General features: G+C 45.6%; 1 protein-coding gene across 1 annotated transcript; it reads left to right on the top strand.

Annotated features, from left to right (window-relative positions):
* The first annotated feature begins 1,143 nt into the window (after positions 1-1,143).
* On the top strand, positions 1,144-13,376 carry LOC115656680 (cytochrome P450 2J2-like). Its single transcript, XM_030573721.1, has 9 exons — positions 1,144-1,365; positions 4,069-4,231; positions 4,987-5,136; positions 5,855-6,015; positions 7,583-7,759; positions 8,327-8,462; positions 9,492-9,679; positions 11,062-11,200; positions 13,201-13,376. Exons 1-9 carry the CDS (start codon positions 1,156-1,158, stop codon positions 13,374-13,376), a joined length of 1,500 nt encoding a protein of 499 aa, XP_030429581.1. The 5' UTR covers positions 1,144-1,155.
* Positions 13,377-19,396: the final 6,020 nt, after the last annotated feature.

Below are 19,396 nucleotides of genomic sequence, written 5' to 3' on the forward strand. Positions count from 1 at the left end.
TACACATTCACAAGTTAAAAAAACAAACATAAGACTAATCCGCCTTTTCTAGCTAGTACTTACTATTTTGAACATAAAAGACTGTTTCAGAAAGATTGGAGAAACCTACGGTGCATGTCTGGTCCCTCTTAGCCCCAAGAGCAAACAACGAACAAAAAAAACAGCACAAACAAAGACTTCCCTCCACCAAGATTTGAAAGTATCTTGTCCCCCCATTGGTCCTCTGGTCAGGTGTCAGCCAGGTTCACTGAGCTTCTTAACCCTTTACAGGTAAAAGAGACATTAACCTTTAAGTATCTGTTTATGACACAAGTTTTTTTGGGGCAGGAACTGTCATTTACTGTATGTGTGTATAGCAGCTAGTGCAATGGGGGCCCATCTGATTGGCCTCTTGGAGCTGCTGTAATAGGTATGTTCAATTATAATTATGTACCATAATCTCTGTGGCCTCCTCTTTGATCTGATTGCAGGTCTGGGGACTAAATTCTTAAATGAAATGGCCAGTAAATGTATAATTGTAAAGTGCCCTTGGAGATGGGAGCTAAAAAAGAAAAAAAAATCTTGTCATGGAGGACAATGGAAGTTGATTGCTCAGAGAATGCGGCATCAGGCTCGAATGTAAGCCCTCAAAACATTAATTGCAATAAAAATGATGCATTCAAAACGTTTAACACCTATTGTAAAAAGATCTTTTGCATTCCTGACTACCAGATTTGTAGAAAATCTGGTTTTACTGGCTATTTTTCATGACAGAGGATGCAGCAGGAGGGAATCTGTAATTGATTTTTTAGGAAGAACCAGGAGAAAATGAGAAATTATAACTCAGGAGGAAAAATCTGACAAATCTTTGCTGATGAGTTGAAGGAACCAGTAGAGGGGGCCCTAGTAGGGTTTCCGGGTTAGGACTCTGGCATCGAAAGCTCTTATGTAGCTGTTTGAGGGTGTGTTGATTTTGCTTGTAAACTTTGTCCTCCGCCAGTATCAGCAGCAAGTGGATGGGCAGGGCTGTACCTGTTGATTTTGCTTGCAAACTTTGTCCTCTGCCAGTGTCAGCAGCAAGTGGATGGGCAGGGCTGTGCCTGCTGCTATCAGGTTTCCCTCTACCCCAGTCACTCCTCCCTCTTACAGCTGCAGGAGTGCACCTGGCTGGGGAAGATGCCGCTGCAGGCTGTCCCTGGGTTAATGTGGCTCTGGCAGAACGTTCCCTTTCAGACACTGGCCATGTTCTTAGGCCTGTTCCTGCTGATTGCTGATTACACGAAAAGGAGACAGCCAAAGAATTTCCCTCCAGGACCTTTGCCCCTGCCCTTCCTGGGCCATATCCTCCATATGGATGTCAAACAGCCCCATAGAACTGTAGAGAAGGTAAGTGGGGAAGGGAAGCAAGTGTAGGAGTTCTGTTTGCAAGAGCTTTTTTTTACCAGGTAGTGGTGGGTGAGAGAGATGCTGGGTCAGACCCTCAGCTGTGCCAGAAGAATGTATGGCACAGCTCATGATGGCACCACCCCTGCACTGCCATGACCTTGGGGTTGTCCTGATGCTGCTCTGGCCCTTGGCATAAATTAGAGCCATCTCTAGACTGCTCTGAGTTGTATCTCTGGTCAAACCCCTTTTCCCTCAGCCAGTGTCTAGGATCCATCTGTGGATTCCTTTCCACATGGAAATCCTCAGGAGGCAGGATCCTCCAGCTTTGTCTGCCTTGTGCTGGGGTACAGTGTAAATTAGATTTAATGTATCAGTGAATTGAGGCTTGATTACATGTGGATGGCAGTGTGTGATGCAGTGCACAATGTACCATGGCTTGAAGGTAACTTGTGGGAAGTTGTGAGTGTGACAGGGGGCTTGCAATGTATGCAGGGGCTTGGGCAGTGCAGGAGTAGGCCCACAAGGACTTACAGGTAAGAAGAGGCTCATAAAAAGTTACCAAGTATAGAAGGACTGAGACTTGGAAGGGACTGTGTAGCATTTGAGGTTGGTGCTCATCAGGGTTGGAAAGAGCTCACAAGGAACTAGGTTGTGTGGGAATTTTCAGTGACATTTCGAAGGGGCTTGAGGGAATTTAATTACAGGCTTTTAAACAGGTTTGTGAAGATTGCAAGCTTGGTAAACACTTGTATGGAGTACTGGGAGTTGGGCAAGGGTCGGAAGTTATGGGGAGTTGGGCAAGGGTTGGAAGCACCCTGCCCTAGGTGGGAGGATGTGATTAGGTGGTAGCTCATAAGGGTTAGAAAGCGACTTATGAAGCCCAAGGGAGTTTGGAAGGTTACTTGTGAGGGCTGTTCCCTTGCAAGGGCTGGCAGGGCCAGTGCAAGGAAGTTTCGAGCCCTAGGCGAAATTTCCACCTTGCGCCCCTCCCTCCCCAGGTAACCTCTCCCCCCACGGAAGCTAACCCTGCCCACCACCCAGGGAGCCCACCACCCCCACTCCACGGCAGCTAACCTCGCCCGAAGAGACCCCTACCTCTCCCCTGCAGCAGCTAACCCCGTCCGGGGAGCCCCCCTGCCGCAGCTAACCCCACCTGGGGAGACTCCCCACCCCCCGCGGAAGCTAGCCCCGCTCGGGGAGCCCCCTGCTGCAGCAGCTAACCCCGCCCAAGGAGCCTCCCCCAAGGCAGCTAACCCCGCCTGGGGAGACTCCCCCTCTGAGGCAGCTAACCCCGCCTGGGGAGCCCCCCCACATGGAAGCTAACCCTGCCTGGTGATCCCCCCCCTGCAGCAGCCAACTCCGCCTCGGGAGAACCCCCCTCTGCAGCAGCTAACCCCGCCTGGGGAGACTCCTCCCATGGCAGCTAATCCTGCCTGGGGCGACTCCCTCTCTGCGGCAGCTAACCCCGCCTGAGGACCCTCCCCCCGTGGCAGCTAACCTGGGGAGAACCCTGCCATGGCAACTAACCCGGCCTGGGAATCCCCCCCCCGCAGCAGCTAACCCCTCCTGGGGAGCCCCCCTCTCCCCCTCTGGGGCAGCTAACCCCACCTGGGGAGAACGCTGCCATGGCAGCTAACTCCGCCTGGGGATCCCCCCCCCGCGGCAGCTAACTCCGCCTGGGGAGACTCCCCCCATGGCAGCTAACCCTGCCTTGGGATCCCGCCCCAGCTCTCCTCGGCTCTGCTTCCTCCGCTGAGCACGCCGGCGTCGCTCTAATTCTCCCAGGCTTGCGGCACCGATTGGAGGAGACTTAGAGCGGGGGCTGTGTGCTCAGCGGAGGAGGCAGAGTGGAGGTGAGCTGGGGCGGGGAGCGATTCCCCTGTGCACCTCTCCCCCCCCCGCTACTGCTGGCAGCCCTCCCCGCGTACCCCCCCCCACTCAGCTCACCTCCACTCCACCTCCTCGCCTGAGGGGACTTTTAAGCGCCCCCAACCACTAGGCGCCTAGTTTGCCTAAATGGTTGCACCGGCCCTGAGGACTAGAATGGGTTCCTTTTGCACCGGCCTTTGTGGAAGCCACTAATTTGTTCTCTGCAGCTTTCAGTCACACCCCCTGAGTGCCCCAGGGAGCTATGTAGTTTATCCTGAGATGGGTGTAGGCCAGAAGGAAGGAGTGCTTCTGACAGAACTGGAGTGTGTTTTGTTTAAACCAGAATGTTGATTTCTTCACTGGTAGCAATACCGACTGCAGATATGTTGTCCTTCAACTATCATCCCTATAACGATCACTGAAGGGAAACGTATCTGCAGTCAGTATTGCTACCGGCTAGGAAGGTGTCTGCTCCTCTCAGCTTAGAGTGGGCTAATTTTCAATTATTATTATTTACCAGTAGGTCTGTTTTACTTTGACATCCCCTAGGAAAAGGCACAGGGCATTCATTGTCCTTAGATATGCTTGTTTTACCGTTACCCCATTTTCCTCCCCATTTACATGCTTCATCCACCTGTTATATCCACTTGTGAGCTCATTCTTTTTAATCAGTGTTTGAACAGCCGGGCCCTTGAGTGCTCTTGTTCTACACATACTATTTTTTACAGTTATTATTATTATTAATTAAGTAGTCATTACATGGGCTCTAGTTCTGGTTATCAAACAAATTAAATATGAACTAAACCACATGCTCTTTTTATTTTTTTTTTCCAGCTTGCTGGAAAATATGGCAACATTTTCAGCTTGCAGTTAGGTAACCTGCCAATTGTGATTGTAAATGGATTCCAGCTGGTGAAGGAAGTGCTTGTCCATCGAGGTGAATACTTTCTTGATCGCCCACAAATGCCTCTGATCTACGAAATCTTCGGTACATTTGGTGAGTTTCTTTTCTTATCTTTTTCTTCAAGTATTTTAGATGTAACATTTTTAATTATCAAGGCACCAATCCTGAAACACTTACAAATGGGCTTCACCTTATGCACATGAACGGTCTCACTGACGTGTGCTCTGGGGTAGTAACTTAGGGCCAGATCCTCAAAGGTGTTTAGGTGCCTAACTTCTAGTGAAATCAATGGGAGTTAGGCATGTAAATACCTTTGAGGATATGGCCCTAAGTTACTTCCTCAATTCTGCAAAAACTTACACATGTGCTCATGTCTCATTGACTTCTCATGTTCACATTCCAACTGCCATATCCCTGGCGACAGCAGCAGCAGATTATCATGACTACCATGTAGCTGCGATGGCATGTAGAATGGACTTCCATCTTGGATGGTCTCTTGCAAGTGTTCCTTCAGCAGGAGTCAGAATGGGAGGATTTAGGCTTCTGAAATCCCTCAAAATTGCATCTTCCAACCTCATTCGTTGTCGGCATTGCAGTCTACTTCCTTGAACCTCAGCTCTATACACCTTCTGTAAAAGTGTAACTTCTGCATGTTGGACATGACTCCACCATTGCTAGAGCCCAGGCACTCTGATATACCAATGATGAGCATGGCGAACAGAACAGAAGAAAGTATCCTGTGGAAAGATAGCCAGGCCTCACTTAAACTTGAAAAAGGAAAGGAGGGTTCAAGTTTTCTAATCTTCTAATGACCATTACAACATACCAGATGTTATTTTTCACCCCAGGATTAATCTTCTCTAATGGACATAGCTGGAAACAACATAGAAGATTTGCTTTATCAACTCTAAGAAACTTTGGCCTGGGGAAGAGGAGTTTAGAAGAACGAATACAGGAGGAGAGCAGATACCTCACAGATGCAATTGAGGAAGAAAAAGGTGAGAACTAGAGAGAATGACACTTTAATTATTCTGTCAAAAATTGTAGCTCTTCTTTGGCAATGAACGTGAAATAACAGAGATGTGCCTGAAACATGAGGTTTGAATCTAAGATCTTTCCTAACACTCAGTTCAGATGAGGGATTTGGCTTAGCCCATTAGCCATGTATGAACCTTAGTGCCATGGTCCAGATCTGGATACGGATCCAAAAGTTTGGTGGTGTTTGGGATTCATGTTTTTATATCGGTCAGTAATGGCACTAAATGCTGAGTTGTCAGCATCAATGTAGCCACACAAATTTACAAAACAGGCCCACAAAAATGTTCATTGCCAAGATTAGTGACCATGGAGAGAAAGTGGTTCCTAATCACATATATGTAAAACCTCCCTACACTATAACAAAGGCAGAGACCTGTATGAAAAAATATAAATGTCTCTATACATAGCAAAAACTGACTTGAACTGGTAGATTTGATATGCTGCATGCATCAAAATGCAGCTGATCCCATCTATGTGTTTAACAGTTTTTCAATAGTCAGATAGGTTACTATGCACCAAATGTTGCTCAAGGGATATGCACAAGTATGTGATATATGCATATGTTCAGGTTTTATTCATGGATTTCATACACATCAAATACTTTATGTCTGTCAACAACTTTCTTCTCCTTTTCTAAGAAACCAGAACACCACCAATTTCTCCCATTTTCTCTTCTAGGGCAACCTTTTGACCCTCACTTTAAAATTAACAATGCTGTTTCCAACATAATCTGTTCCGTGACTTTTGGAGACCGGTTTGAATATCATGATAGTCACTTCCAGAAGTTACTGCGGTTGATTGATGAGACGTTGTACCTCCAGGGAAGTATTTGGAGCCAGGTGAGCTTGTTTGATTTTGACTTTAAACATATGAAAACAATGGCAAAACCCCAAGCAGTTTCACTGGAAGCAGGGCTGAGTGTGACAGCGTTCTCCCAGATTCACTTCTATGATAGCCTGATTGCGGCGTCCATGCTCTCATTTTCCCCAACAAATCTCTCTCCACCTCAGTTCCCCCTTCGGCTAGTCTTTTTCACCTGGCCCCCCTGAAGGTATCGGGCTAGAAGATCCTCAAACCTGATTTTCTATACCAGTGCCGCCACCCCACAGGCACTTAACGTGATCTCTAACGGGGCTGACGGCCCAGTGGGCTGTTTCAGTGGGCATCAGGGAGAGTGTGTAGGAGAGAGGAAGAGGAAAAGGTGCCAAATCCTCGCTGCTCCCAAGCAACTCCCTTCCTTGCTGTCACACTGTGCATTGGACTCTGTGCTCAGGGGAGGGTTGGCTCAAGGACCTGTGTGGCAGGGGTAGATTTGCTTGATACTCTTGCGGCAGTGAGGATGGCAGGGTGTCATTACACAACAGGCCTGGTGGGAGGTGACCTCCGGAGGCACAGCCAACCTCTGTCAGGGTCAAGGGACTTGTCCAGCTGGCAGCTTCTTCAGGTGGCCCCATTTGCATGGACAAACTACTGTGTTTCATAATGGTGCTGGTTCATTGACAGTGGCCCTGAAAACTGGGGCAATCATGGTTTCCAGGGACACATTGTTATCCAGCCCCTGTTGGACCTTGCTCCTCTTGTTGCCTCCCGGTTCAGCACAGCGTAGTGGCTGAGATGAGACATAATCCTGCTATTGCAGTAGCGGCCATACTGAGAGGCAAAACACAGTGTCTGCATCTATCTGCTCATGTTGCTGGGCCCAGGCAGTCTTCCATATGTTTTACAAACCCTCCAATACCAACGTCCAATCTCCGATAAAAACTGTGGTAACATCAATATTATCAACATCATGTGTCGGAATGTGAGGCCAGATTCTGACATCGTGACCTTTGGGTGGCCATTCAGCCTTCTGAAGTGCTGCTGCTGCACTGCCTCAGGCAATACAGCACATTGTCCTGTAGGGGGCGCCAAAGCAACAGGAGCAGTAGCTGGTGAGCAGGCCAGCAGTCACAGCAGAGGGCTGAGAAGACAGTGCATATCTTAACAAGAAAGAACGGGCTTGTGGTTAAAATGCTGCACTGGGACTCAGGACCCCTAGCCTCATTTTCTGGCGTGGTAACAGTGCCTGTGCGGTCTTGGCCAAGTCATTTAATATCTCTCTGCCTCAGTTCTCACTCTGTAAAGTGATGATAATATTTCCTTTCTCTCACTCTTTGTCTCTCCTGTCTCTTTAGATTCTAGGCTCCTCCGGTCAGGGACTCACTGTTAAGTATCTGTCAAGTGCCTACCATAGTGGGGTCCTGATCTCAGTTGAGGGCTCTGAGCACATCCATAATACAATTATGTATCAATGTAGTTTAATAAACGCAGTGTCTTCAGCAGAATGCATGTGGGTGTATTAAACTGTGAGATGCATGTTTCTAAAACTAGGCTAAAATGTATTGTGGTCTCTCTGTATGTCAAAAGCTGTATAACTCCTTCCCCACCATGATGAAGTGGATACCTGGACCCCATCACACCATTTTTAATAACTGGGAAAAATTGAAGAGTTTTGTGAGGGAAATGACTGCAAAGCACAGAGAGGACTGGAATCCATCTGAAACCAGAGACTTCATTGACTGTTATCTGAAGGAAATAGCAAAGGTAAGAGAGCAAGGAACAAAGTGAACAGGAACAAACCACTTCTCTGTTTTAAAAATTAGAAGTAGAATGACAGTAACAGGGCTCAGCAATTGAGTTGTCTGAGCATCTGACCCTCCATTAGTTAACAGCTAGAAACCCTAGGTAGGAAAGAACTGATTCAGCAAAGCCTTTAAGCACATGTTTTCCTTTGAGCCGCGGAGAGCAGTCAGTGGGACTACTCGGATGCTTGAGCACTTTGCTGATTTGGGCCCTAAAATGTAAGGTTACCTGTGCCTTAGGGGCCAGACCCAAAGCCAGTTGAAGTGCATGGGAGTCTTTCATTCACTTCAGCAGGACCTCTGCTCAGACCTAAAATCAGCTCAAACTTTTCACTCTCAAGAATGATGCTAAAAGTACAGTCTTTCTCTCTAATGGTGCTGTCCTGGCACTCTCAACTCTCACTGAAGGCAATGGAAATTCAGGGCGCCCGGCACCTTGCAGAATTGAGCCTAGAATGATGTTTCCATGGCTTTGTATAATACTAATAAATATTGTTGTAGTCCCACCCACATATACCTTTGTTCCAAGGCCGATGCTGATTCTAGTTTCTGTGAAGAAAATCTGATATTTTCCACACTGGATCTTTTTTTTGCTGGAACTGAGACGACGTCTACAACCATCCGCTGGGCTCTGCTGTACATGGCCCTATATCCAGACGTTCAAGGTAAGTGGTAATGGTTTATATTTCTAATCTCTTAAGAGCTCTTGAATTTCTACCCTTAACCCTTGCCACATCGGGGACTTTTCACAGAACTCAGACTGTTGATTTATGAAATCTCTGTGCAAAGCTGCTTTCTTCCCACAGTAATCATTTTTCCCCATACAGAAAGCCTTTCTTTTATTGGAATAGTTTCTTTTTTCTGCCCTCAGTTACACCTCCACCAACTGCTGCAAGGGCACGGAGTGCAATCCATAGTTGCAATACCCTCGATTAAGGAGGAAGATGGCCTTGTGGCTAATTAAGAGGACTGGGACTCAGGATATCCAAGTCCTGGTCCAGGCTCTGCCTCAGATTTCCTGTGAGACATTGGGAAAATCATTTAATTCTGTAAATGTGGCTTGTGGATTTCTAAAAGGTGCTACACAGTCAGTGTCCTTTTCAGCCTTGAGATTTGACCCATGGAGGCTCCACTGGGGACCTTTGTTGAAAATAATGGCAGATATAATCTGCTTCATTTAATGCAAAATAGGTGCATTCCTTGGACTCTTTGCAAGCTGCTGGAATAACCCTGTACCCCCCAAAAATTGAGTCTTGCCTAACACAGAAAACCAGCAGATAAATATTTTCATGCTCCAATATCTCTTGGGTCAGCCCTGTAATTGACTTTGCTATTTTGAATAGGGACAAAATACTTATTGATAATGCCTTTACATTTGATTTTGAGAAGTGGAGTGAATACCTCTTGCCTTCCATATAGGTTGTAAAGGAGGTCTTCCTATTATGCCTACATTAGATTTTAAAATTCCTCTTACCACGTTACAGTTGCATTTGTCTCAGGCTAACCAGCTGTAGTTTTCTTATGTATTTGTATGTTCAGATCTCCACATTGCTCACTGATGCTGTTTCCAATGCTTGAATCAAGCTTTATTAGGTATAGACTTAAAAACAATGAACTCTAAACCCTGCACAACTTAAGCTTGTTCCAAGAACATATTATTCTTGGAACAATGGTGAACTCTGCTCCTTTCATAGAAAGAGTGCAAGCGGAGATTGACGCAGTGATTGGCCAGTCTCGCCAGCCAGCCATGGACGACAGGGACAACATGCCATACACCAATGCAGTTATTCATGAAGTGCAAAGGATAAGCAACATCGTGCCTTTAAATGTGCCCAGAATGGCAACTAGTGACACAACACTGGCCGGATTCTATGTGCCAAAAGTAAGCTGGAAGGAAATGTAGTTTTCACGTCTTATCTTGGTTTAAGAAATTAAGAGATGAGCCCAAACCAAAGTCCCAGATAGAAACACCTTCGCACCTCGGAGTAGACCCAGTTATGAATCTGAACCCATTTTGGGACTAAACTGAGATCCAGAGCAGCATTTTACAGGTAGCCCCTATTTCTGTAGTGAGCTAAAATTCCTTAACCAAAACCTTGGATGCTCACATTCTCAAGCTTTGAGGAAGTTGAAATCTAGGTCAGACTTTTGCAGGCTGTCTTCATAAAACATGATGTAAGTTATTTATTTTTAATTGTATGAAACCATAGTAAAAGGACTAAGAAGTAAGTCCAGCACAAGTTCACCACTATGGCTATTGACTCATGAAAGGTCAGCCAGGCACTTGGACGCAGAGACTTAAAGGTATTTAGGCACCTAGCTCTTCTGGAAATCAATGGGCATTATGTGCCTAAATACCTTTGAGGGTCTGGGCCTTGGTGTCTGCAGATGGGAGCAGCTGCTTCTTTTTACTGGTGGGGCGTATCTCATCTTCAGCCACTCCTGAATTCTGAACTGCTTTCCTCTCAAGCTGCAGCATTTCTGACTTCACCTAGCCATGCTGCTGAACCACAATTTCTCCCTATGGAAGGGAGCAGTCTGGAATTCCCGGAATATGTTCAGTGGAAGCTCTCCTCAGGTCCTAACACACGGGCGCATTCTTCTTCTCCAGCTTGTGGACCGATCCTCAGTGAAATGGGGACAAACTCACACTCAAGGGCAGCGAGCTCATTCTGGAGCTCAGCCAGGCAGAGGACCATTCTACCAACAAGTGTGCTGCAGGAGACCATTGCCTGTGGCAACCTTCCATTCTGCTGATAGTAACCCTTCATTAATATAACTTATGGGAAATATTTTTACACAGGAGCAGGGGGAGAGTGCATTTTATCTGCAGATAGCAATTAGGAGTGCAAAAAAGAACTTTAGCGCACATGAGTGTTAGTTTGGTTTGTTTGTCTGTTGTGATATTAACACCTGAAATTCTTAAAAACCAGTTGGGAGAAAAGCTCTCTTTCTTCAAAGATTAACAGTCCACTCCTTCATCTAAAGTCTGTGATGGCTTCCATTCTTCTCTCTCTGGGACCTCCAGAGAGATTACCCGCAAAACCAGGGAAAGCCAGATTTGAAATTCTAGATAAATGTAAGGTAAAGAACTAGCTAGAAAATTATCCTTTTTTAAAAAAAACCAACCTCCTTTTGTGCCTTTTTTGTACATCATAAAAGATTAAAATGAAAGGCATGATCCCTTTTTTTTTGCCTCTTTGCAGGTCACAAATAAAAATGGAATCAGGGAAGGTTTAAATTCCTTTATTTCTCTTTCTTTAGGGCACCGTTTTGATTCCCAATTTGACATCAGTGCTGTTTGACAAGAATGAGTGGGAAACCCCTCATACTTTTAATCCTAAGCATTTCCTGGAGGATGGTCAGTTCAAGAAAAGAGAAACTTTCCTGCCATTCTCTGCAGGTGAGATGTGTCTGACTCTGTCCATTTGCACTATAGCACCAAGTCTTGGCCTCTCTCATTTTCAGTTTAGAAAAACCCACAGCATTTATAAGTGACAGAGGCACATGGAAAATGGAAAGCTCAGAAATGAAAACCTTGACCAGAGTTTGTGTCCCAGGGCTGGGATTCTGGATTGTGCAGTTTTTTCATAGGTAGAGGGCACGTCATTCTTGAGGAAGTGCTCTCTCCTAGAACAAGGCTCGACACAACAACAGCAAAGAGCGGCCTCAGCTCTGCTACCCTCCGGGATATGTGTACACTGGAGCTGGAGGTGTAATTTCTTTGTGGGGGTGATAAGCCCATGCTAGCTCAGAGTGAGCTAGTGCACTAAAAACAGAGGCATAGCCATGGTGGTGCATGCAGCTGGATGGACTAGCCATCCCGAGTACACCCCCTTCCAATACCCTCAGAATATACTTGGGTGGCTAGCTGCTCATGACACAACGGATACGCTTCTAGTATTAGTGCGCCAGCTCCAGTGTAGACATACCCTAAGGTGGCACAAAGAGAAAGTAGCCTGCCTCACTTGTTGGGAATGTAGGAGTGAGGACAGAAGGAATAGCTGTCCTCACATTTTACCACTTCTTTTCACTTGTAGGGAGAGTCAGCAGGGGGAATAAACATGGTAAAGATGATAAAAGTGTGGGAGATCCCTGAAGCACCGTCATAAAAACCAATCAACCTTTAGAACATTTTACCATAGAATGTGGTGTATTCTCCCTCACTTGGACTCATTAAGGGCTGGTCCCACACAATTTAAATCAATAAGAGCTTTAGCATTAAGTTCCTGAAACAAAAATGCATGTGAATCAGGGATTGACAGGTTTGCACAAGCCTTGTTTATATACAGGTCTAGCGAGCTTTCTTGCCAATTAAAAGAACAAGCAATATTAGTATTCGCTGTTGTGGCTAAGGAAAGTATGTAAACCTTTTTCTTTTTAAGTGGTTTATACAGAAACTAAGGGTATGTCTATACTACCCACTGGATCGGCGGACAGCAATCGATCCAGTGGGGTTCGATTTATCGCGTCTAGTCTAGATGCCATAAATTGACCTCCGAGCGCTCTCTCGTTGACTCCTGTACTCTACCGCCTTGAGAGACGCAGACAGAGTCAACAGGGGAGCGGCAGCAGTTGACTCACCGCAGTGAAGACACCGCAGTGAGTAGATCTAAGTACGTCAACTTCAGCTATGTTATTCACGTAGCTGAAATTGTGTAATTTAGATAAATTCCCCCCACCCACCCAGTGTAGATTCAAGGACACACAGTCCCTTCTTTAGAAATAATGCTGACTAGACCTGTGTGTGTTCAGCAGGCCATGTGTTATGTCACTGAGAAGCTAGGCCAGGAAAAGATTACACCTCACCTATGTTATTTAATTTAAACTTTTTAATTCAGAAATAATACAGCTGTGTGTAGCTGAGACTGTTAGGGAAGTAAGACATCAGCTAGACACAGAAATTGTAGAGCTTTAACTATATTAGTATACATGCCTCCTAGATTTTTGTCAGTTAGGGGTGTGATTTTCTTTTTTAATCAATATAAGTTAAAACATCACAGCTTTTCTAATGTGGCTGCAGTTATGGGAAGGGAAGTAAGCTATGCTGAAGTTAGGCACTAGTATAAAGACATTGTTATACTGGTATAAAAATGTGTGTAGATTAGGCCTCAGCTAGCTTTGCAGAGAAGTGGTTGATCGTGCAAGAGCTATCAAACATGATTGTTTCTGTTAGTAGAAGGAATTACAGCGGTACTGTTATTATTAATGTAAACTTGAGTGAAGGAAAATTTAGTACTAAAAACAGAAAAAAGTGACTCAGAAGGGAGGAACTGATGACAAATCCATCTCTTCTTCCCTGCTGTTCCAAAATTGCTGCTGTGTAACGCCTCATTTGTCCTGAGACCCAAACTGTTCTGACAAGAATCCTCTGGCTGACGTGCACAACTGTCTTCTTTTCAGGAAAGCGCGGTTGCCTTGGTGAGCCGCTGGCTAGAATAGAGTTGTTCCTGTTCTTCACTGCCCTCCTTCAGAAATTCACATTCCAAGCTCCGAAGGACGTGAAGCTAAGCCTTCAGTTCAGAACGGGAATGACTCTCTGCCCACAGCCATACCAGATCTGTGCGCTGTCTCGGTAGGGAAAGCCAGGACATTTTTGTCATGGCCCCATTTCTCAAAATAATTAGGGTTTGCTGTGCTTGTGTATAGGGCTGCAACGGCAGTTCACTCTGTCTCCAAATTTCCCTGCCTGCTTCCATTCTTATAACCCAACAGGCAGGACTGGTGCTACTGTTTTTTAGCGCCCTAGGCGCATGGTCATTTCGCCGCCCCGTGCGCTGGTCCCGTGGCTCCGGTGGACCTGCCGCAGTCGTGCCTGCTGAGAGTCCGCTGGTCCGCGGCTCTGGTTCACCTGCCGCAGTTGTGCCTGTGGGAAGTCCACCGGAGCCATGGGAGCAGCGGACCATCCGCAGGAATGTGCGGCAGCTCCACTGGAACCGTGGGACCAGGGGACCCTCCGCAGGCACGACTGAGGCAGGTCAACTGGAGCCACCTGCCGCCCCCCCCGGCAAAATGCCGCCCCCCAATAATCCTGGCACCGTAGGCAATTGCCTAGGCCGCCTAAATGGAAGCGCTGGCCCTAACAACAGGGGACCAATATCAGCAATTGGAAGATTTGGGAACCTGATATTGGAAGGGGCTGTGGCTGTTATGATACATCCTACCAGGATGGCAGCTCTTCCTGCTGTTTCTGCCACACCAGTCTGTGTGCATGCACACTCAGGATGGCCTAAGAATTCTCACTCTCATATCAATCAGGTTGAAAAAAGGTAAGTATATTTCATGAATTCTTTCAAAAGGAACATTTTGTTTCATTTGCAGTTTTTGATGAAATATTTGGTTTTTCAATGGAAACTTTTCAAAACAAGGTTTTGGTTTTTTTTAAATTCCACTGGTGTGGAAAAAACACTAGCTTTTCTCTCAGTTTTTGATGAGGGGTAGTGAGAACTAAAAGACAGGAGAGAAAGTGGGATTTTCCCTACCAACACAAAATTAAAAAAATGAAATTGCTTTGAAAAATGAAAAGTTTCAACCGAGATTGACACATTTCTGCAGGACTTTTTTTTAATCAAAAGACTTTTTTTACTGAAAAAATCACCCAGTTTTAGATGCATCCTGCTGCCTCTGAATCTTGCCAGCCACCATTGTTCTCTCACCCACTGTGATCTTTGATGAGAAGTCAATCCCCCTCTCCTGCCAGAAGTTTTTGTGCTGAGAGAGAGCTCCTGAATCTTTAAAAAAGTTAATACTAATACATTTTTAAAACCTGTCCACCTTGGGATTTGAATTCCTAAAATATATAACAGTACTACTTATATAGTACCAGCTGCCCTGAGAGTGGCTGAGAAACCACATGGCCTTTAGATGGTGGGCCAGGCAGGGAACTAGGGCAGAGTGTTAACATACGGACTATTCCAGTTGGAACAGCTGGGTTGCTGTATGGGGTTGGTTTAGTGTAGTTGAACGAAGGCTAGCTGGACGTTTCATAGGCAAATTTAGAGTGGTTCTTAATTTTATTTTTGGTGTTTATTTTATGGTGTTTAGGTGCTTTAGAAATACTTCAGAGGGTCAGCTATTTTGTTGGCTGGCTGAGGCTCAGTGTAGCTAAAGAGCAGTTACATCCCTTAGTTTGCAACGTGGATAGTATTTTCAAGGGTAGTTTAAAAGTATTTGTTGAGCAATGTTGGATTTTGGCCCTATCATTCTTGAAAAGTGATTCCTCAAGATATTCTAAGAGTAAAAGGAGTTAATTAAATTTTTTGCAAATTTAAAGATAACTTTCTGCAAAAAAGTTCCAATAACTGACATTTTAAAGTTAATAAAGAGCACTTGTTTGTATTGTTATTTATATAGCTAATTTGTTTACTCAGAGTTGTACTAACAAGATAAAAGAGCGCCAAGCCCAGGTTCTGACACCCATGACAAAATGCATGACAAAAAAGACCTAACAGATCTTTCTAACTGTTTCACTGAAAGCCTTACACTAACAGCAACATGAGTATAACCCTACCACCCAGAAAAATCCCCTACTAGAGTCCCAGTGCTTATATGTTCCATTCTATGCATCCTATATATACTCTTCTTATATGTTCCATTCTATGCATCCAATGAAGTGGGCTGTAGCCCACGAAAGCATATGCTCAAATAAATTTGTTAGTCTCTGAGGTGCCACAAGTACTCCTGTTCTTTTTGCGGATACAGACTAATACAGATGCTACTCTGAAACCTGAGTGCTGGAACTGTACACAAAACCCACTGAACACAAAAAGCACTTTTCCCTTCTCTAGATCTCCTATCTAAGAAGCTATGTATTCAGCTGTAGATTCCATATCTCCTAGCTCCCACTACTGTGCCTACATTAAAAGACCATTTATCCTGCACTTGCAATAGTAGATGCTCAGTTCAAGTAAATATAATCACCATTATTTGAAAAGCAATTTCCCTTTGGCTCCTTCTTCTTTTTCCCTATCATTTGTGTGCATGAATACTTGTATGTGCCTGTGCCTGTTTTCTCTCATAAGGTTGCTCGCGGCTTCCTGAAATAGGGTCATATTTCTGTGAATGGAGGTTCATGAAGCCAGCCATTTTCACCAGTTCCCCCTAACCCCTGCCCAACCACCTGCTGAAAACCCAAGGAGTCAGTGGAATGGCATTAGAGTTCAGAACATTTTTCTTCCCCAGTCAAGTTGCATTGTTCTTTTCCCATTTATTCTGTTCTAAAACCTCATCAGCCTACTCCTGAACCAGATGGGAGGCTTGTGAGGAAAAATAGTTAATACAATTATGATGGATGCAATGTAGTGCTGATGACGATTTGGATGGGCTCCTTAATGATGGCATTAATGACACAAGAAGAGACTATTGTTTTCATTGGAGGATTCGGTCTCAAACTCAGATAGAGGGTGTGTATTTCTGAGTTCATTTGGCAACTTCACAAGGACCGCTGAGGGGGCAAGAGTAGGTTAAAGAGGGGCCTAGTGCTAGTTTACGACAACCCCACCACCATACACTGATCTAGCACCTTTCAACCCCAAGGATCCCAAAGAGACTTACACATGCAATCCCCCCCGAAGCGCAGCCAGCGCTGATGACAGCCAGTTAGCAGCCATTGCGTAGCACCCTGCCCAACTTTAGGGATGAAGCAGAAGATAGGCTGGAGTCTAGAAACCAGGTGTATGTGAGGGGAAATGGGCTTTTTACCCTTTGTCAGTTATTCTCCTATTACATTTCCTCTGCTGTTTCTTTGGTATGGTGAGAGTGGCACAGTAAAAGCAAAGGCTGACTACAGTTAAGATCCATTTACTCTGCTTACATTAGAAAACAAGATTTTTCTGAGTCCCTTCTCAAAGCGAACCCACCCCCTGCCTCCGAAGGAATTAAATGTACATCATTTTTCCATGTAATCATTTTGCCAAGCAGGGAGGCCTTTCCAAGGATTTCTACCCATGTATACCCAGCCTGAGGGTGTGAGCACAGGTCCCAGCATCCATCCCCCCTAAGAAAGCCGAATCCTCTGAAGTTCAATGAATCTGCACCAGAGCAGTGCTCACTGCAGCTTCATCTATTATACCTCCCCTCAGCATAAAGGGGGAACATCTGCTGGAGCCAGTCATAGAACCACGTGTTCTGCTCGTACCTTCATGTTCTCTAACTTACATTTCTCCGGGGGGCGGGGTTTGGCCACATCATAGATTAACAAACACACAATTACAAATGTTTGCTGGGGCAGTGGGGGAGAAGGAGAGTGATACTGGAGATGAGGTTAGGTTATGTGCAAAATAATCTCCAGCAGGTTGTCTATTTGCAGGTTTCTTCCAGTTTATTTTGCAAGTCTTGGCTATGGCTCCAGGCCTTTTCTCCTGTTGCTTGTTTCACTCACGGATGATGTACTTCACTGTGCATTTGTTTAATTTCACCTTGAGCACAAAGAACATATCCTGTGTTACCCAGGGCCTTCAGAACCCAAAGAAGTGATAATGTAACTGTTTCACTCCAGGCGGTGTCAGGAATAAATCAGCGGGAACACAGCACTTCAGGCTGATGAGAAACTGATACTAGTAAGAGTGCTCTTACCTAAAATCACAATTTATTAGATGTAAGCACACTTGTGACAGTCAACAGTGATCCCCGAACAGCTAGTAGCTTTATAATAGCTGGCAACCATGAGGGGAAATTGGATCCCTCACGGACACAGTAGCCTGAACTTTTGAACTGTCTTCCCTTATCGGTCTTGAGGCAGTTGAAGCTGATCCTAAGGCAGTTTTTGCTGAGCAGATTGCAGAAGTGCAGGGTTTGCTAACCACCAATCAAATGCTAACACGACCAAGGCCTGTGTGTGAGTGTGTATAAAAGATTCTTGGTTTTTGTATGGAGTAGAGTTTTTTTGTACCAAGGTACAGAACTCTCCTTTCTTCTGCAGAATAAAGCAACCTTTCCTTATCCCTGTCTGGCTGTCATTGGCAGCCAGCTAGGCGGACCCGACATTTCGGTAACATACTCACACGCAAGCAATAAGTTTAGAACATCCCACATGATTACCTAGAATCTGAGCTGGTATTGAGCAACTAGCAGCATGTCTGTGATGGCCAGTCTCTTCCCCGCCGGAGAGTATGATGTGAGGAATTTCCCTCAGAATAGCTTCAGAGAACTGTTCCGAAGTACACTCTATGACCTAGACTTTTTATAGCTACCTTTTATACAACACATAGCTTATAGTGACCCCTACTGGGTCGTCACCTCGCCTAACTTCAGTAAACTACTTATCAACAAACCATTCATAACAATCTTATCCATAATAAGCTTCTATATAAAACATGCTCAAACTCAAGGTCTCCAGCCACTTATTTTCTTTCAGTCTCAATTTGTTAACTCTTTTCTCCCCTCCTCCCACTCTGATTAGCAGGAACTGCAAGTTTGCAACTAGCATATGACCTTGCTTCCAGAAGTCCTGCTTCTTCATATAAACCCTCAACTAGATGGTGTGCTATTTTATTAATTCATAGTGGCTGAATGCGCACAATATGCTGACAATTAGCTTGATCAAAGTCTGGGGTAACAACACCCCTCCATTCCAGGGCTCTTATTCGATAATTGCTTAGCAAGGCATTTTCCTCCCCTCGACTCCCAACATCCACATAGTTAGTATCTTGCATAGAAGGCTGTTCTGTGATGGCTCTGTTAGCATTTCAGATTTTTTTCATGCATATCACTTATACTCCTGTTCAGATTGCTCTTCCACTCTTACTGCAGCCATGGCTAAGTATCTACTGAACAATTTCAAATAAAGTCCAGTGTCTGGCTAAAACCAGAATGTTCACAATGAAGAGTGAACGTCTGACTCTCTAGCACCTGGGGATTCTTCAAGGGCAGAGGACTCCCTCTCTAGTCAAGCTAGCTGGCTCTAAGGTTGCTTTATGGCACCAGAGGGTCTGAACTAACACATTTCTAGATAGAACATTAACTCTCTTCTTTATATTGTGAAGCAAGATTCTACTCATGGATCCGTCCGCTGGTCAAGGCCAACTGAGTGAGGCCTTGTAGTGGGGTGATCACCAGCTGCTGCCTGGGAGGGCTTAAAACAGCCCAGGGGAGAGCTGTTGCTGGAGTAAGTAGCTCCCAGGCTGATTGGGGGAAGTAGCCTCAGGTGTGGCCATGCCCCAATCAGGGCTCAGCTGGCCTTTATAAGAGGGCAGTGAGTCAGGTGCAGACAGCCTCTCTCTCTAGCCTTTGGAGAGGGAGGGACCAGGCCGCCTGGGGAGTTGAGAAAGGTACCAAGGGATGAGCAGTGCTGGGGAAGGGCCAGGGAGCTGGGGAGCTCCAGCCTAGCAGAGCCCCAGGCTACAGGTCGAAGGAAAGGCCCACTCAAGGGTACTAGGGCTGCCGAGGGGCAGCTCCATTATAGATAGAGGCGGCAGGTCCAAACCCAACCTTGCCTGTGGTGAGTGGCTTATACTGCAGTCTGCCCCAGGGAGCGGGGGCTAGTTGGTGACTGGCAGAAGCCTACGACTGAGGTGGGGATAGCGGGTGGCAGTGGGGGTTCCCCTGTGAGGGAAACCCAGATGCTGAGGAATATACTGCCAGGGGGCAGGACCCTGGTGTG

Source organism: Gopherus evgoodei, chromosome 8, assembly GCF_007399415.2.
Source record: "Gopherus evgoodei ecotype Sinaloan lineage chromosome 8, rGopEvg1_v1.p, whole genome shotgun sequence".
NCBI classification, from domain to species: domain Eukaryota; kingdom Metazoa; phylum Chordata; order Testudines; family Testudinidae; genus Gopherus; species Gopherus evgoodei.

Coding starts and splice junctions, on each gene's coding strand:
- LOC115656680 (XM_030573721.1), top strand. CDS start 1,156: ATGCCGCTGCAGGCTGTCCCTGGGTTAATGTGGCTCTGGCAGAACGTT. Junction 8,463..9,491: donor CCTATATCCAGACGTTCAAG/GTAAGTGGTAAT, acceptor CTCCTTTCATAG/AAAGAGTGCAAGCGGAGATT. Junction 11,201..13,200: donor TTTCCTGCCATTCTCTGCAG/GTGAGATGTGTC, acceptor TCTTCTTTTCAG/GAAAGCGCGGTTGCCTTGGT.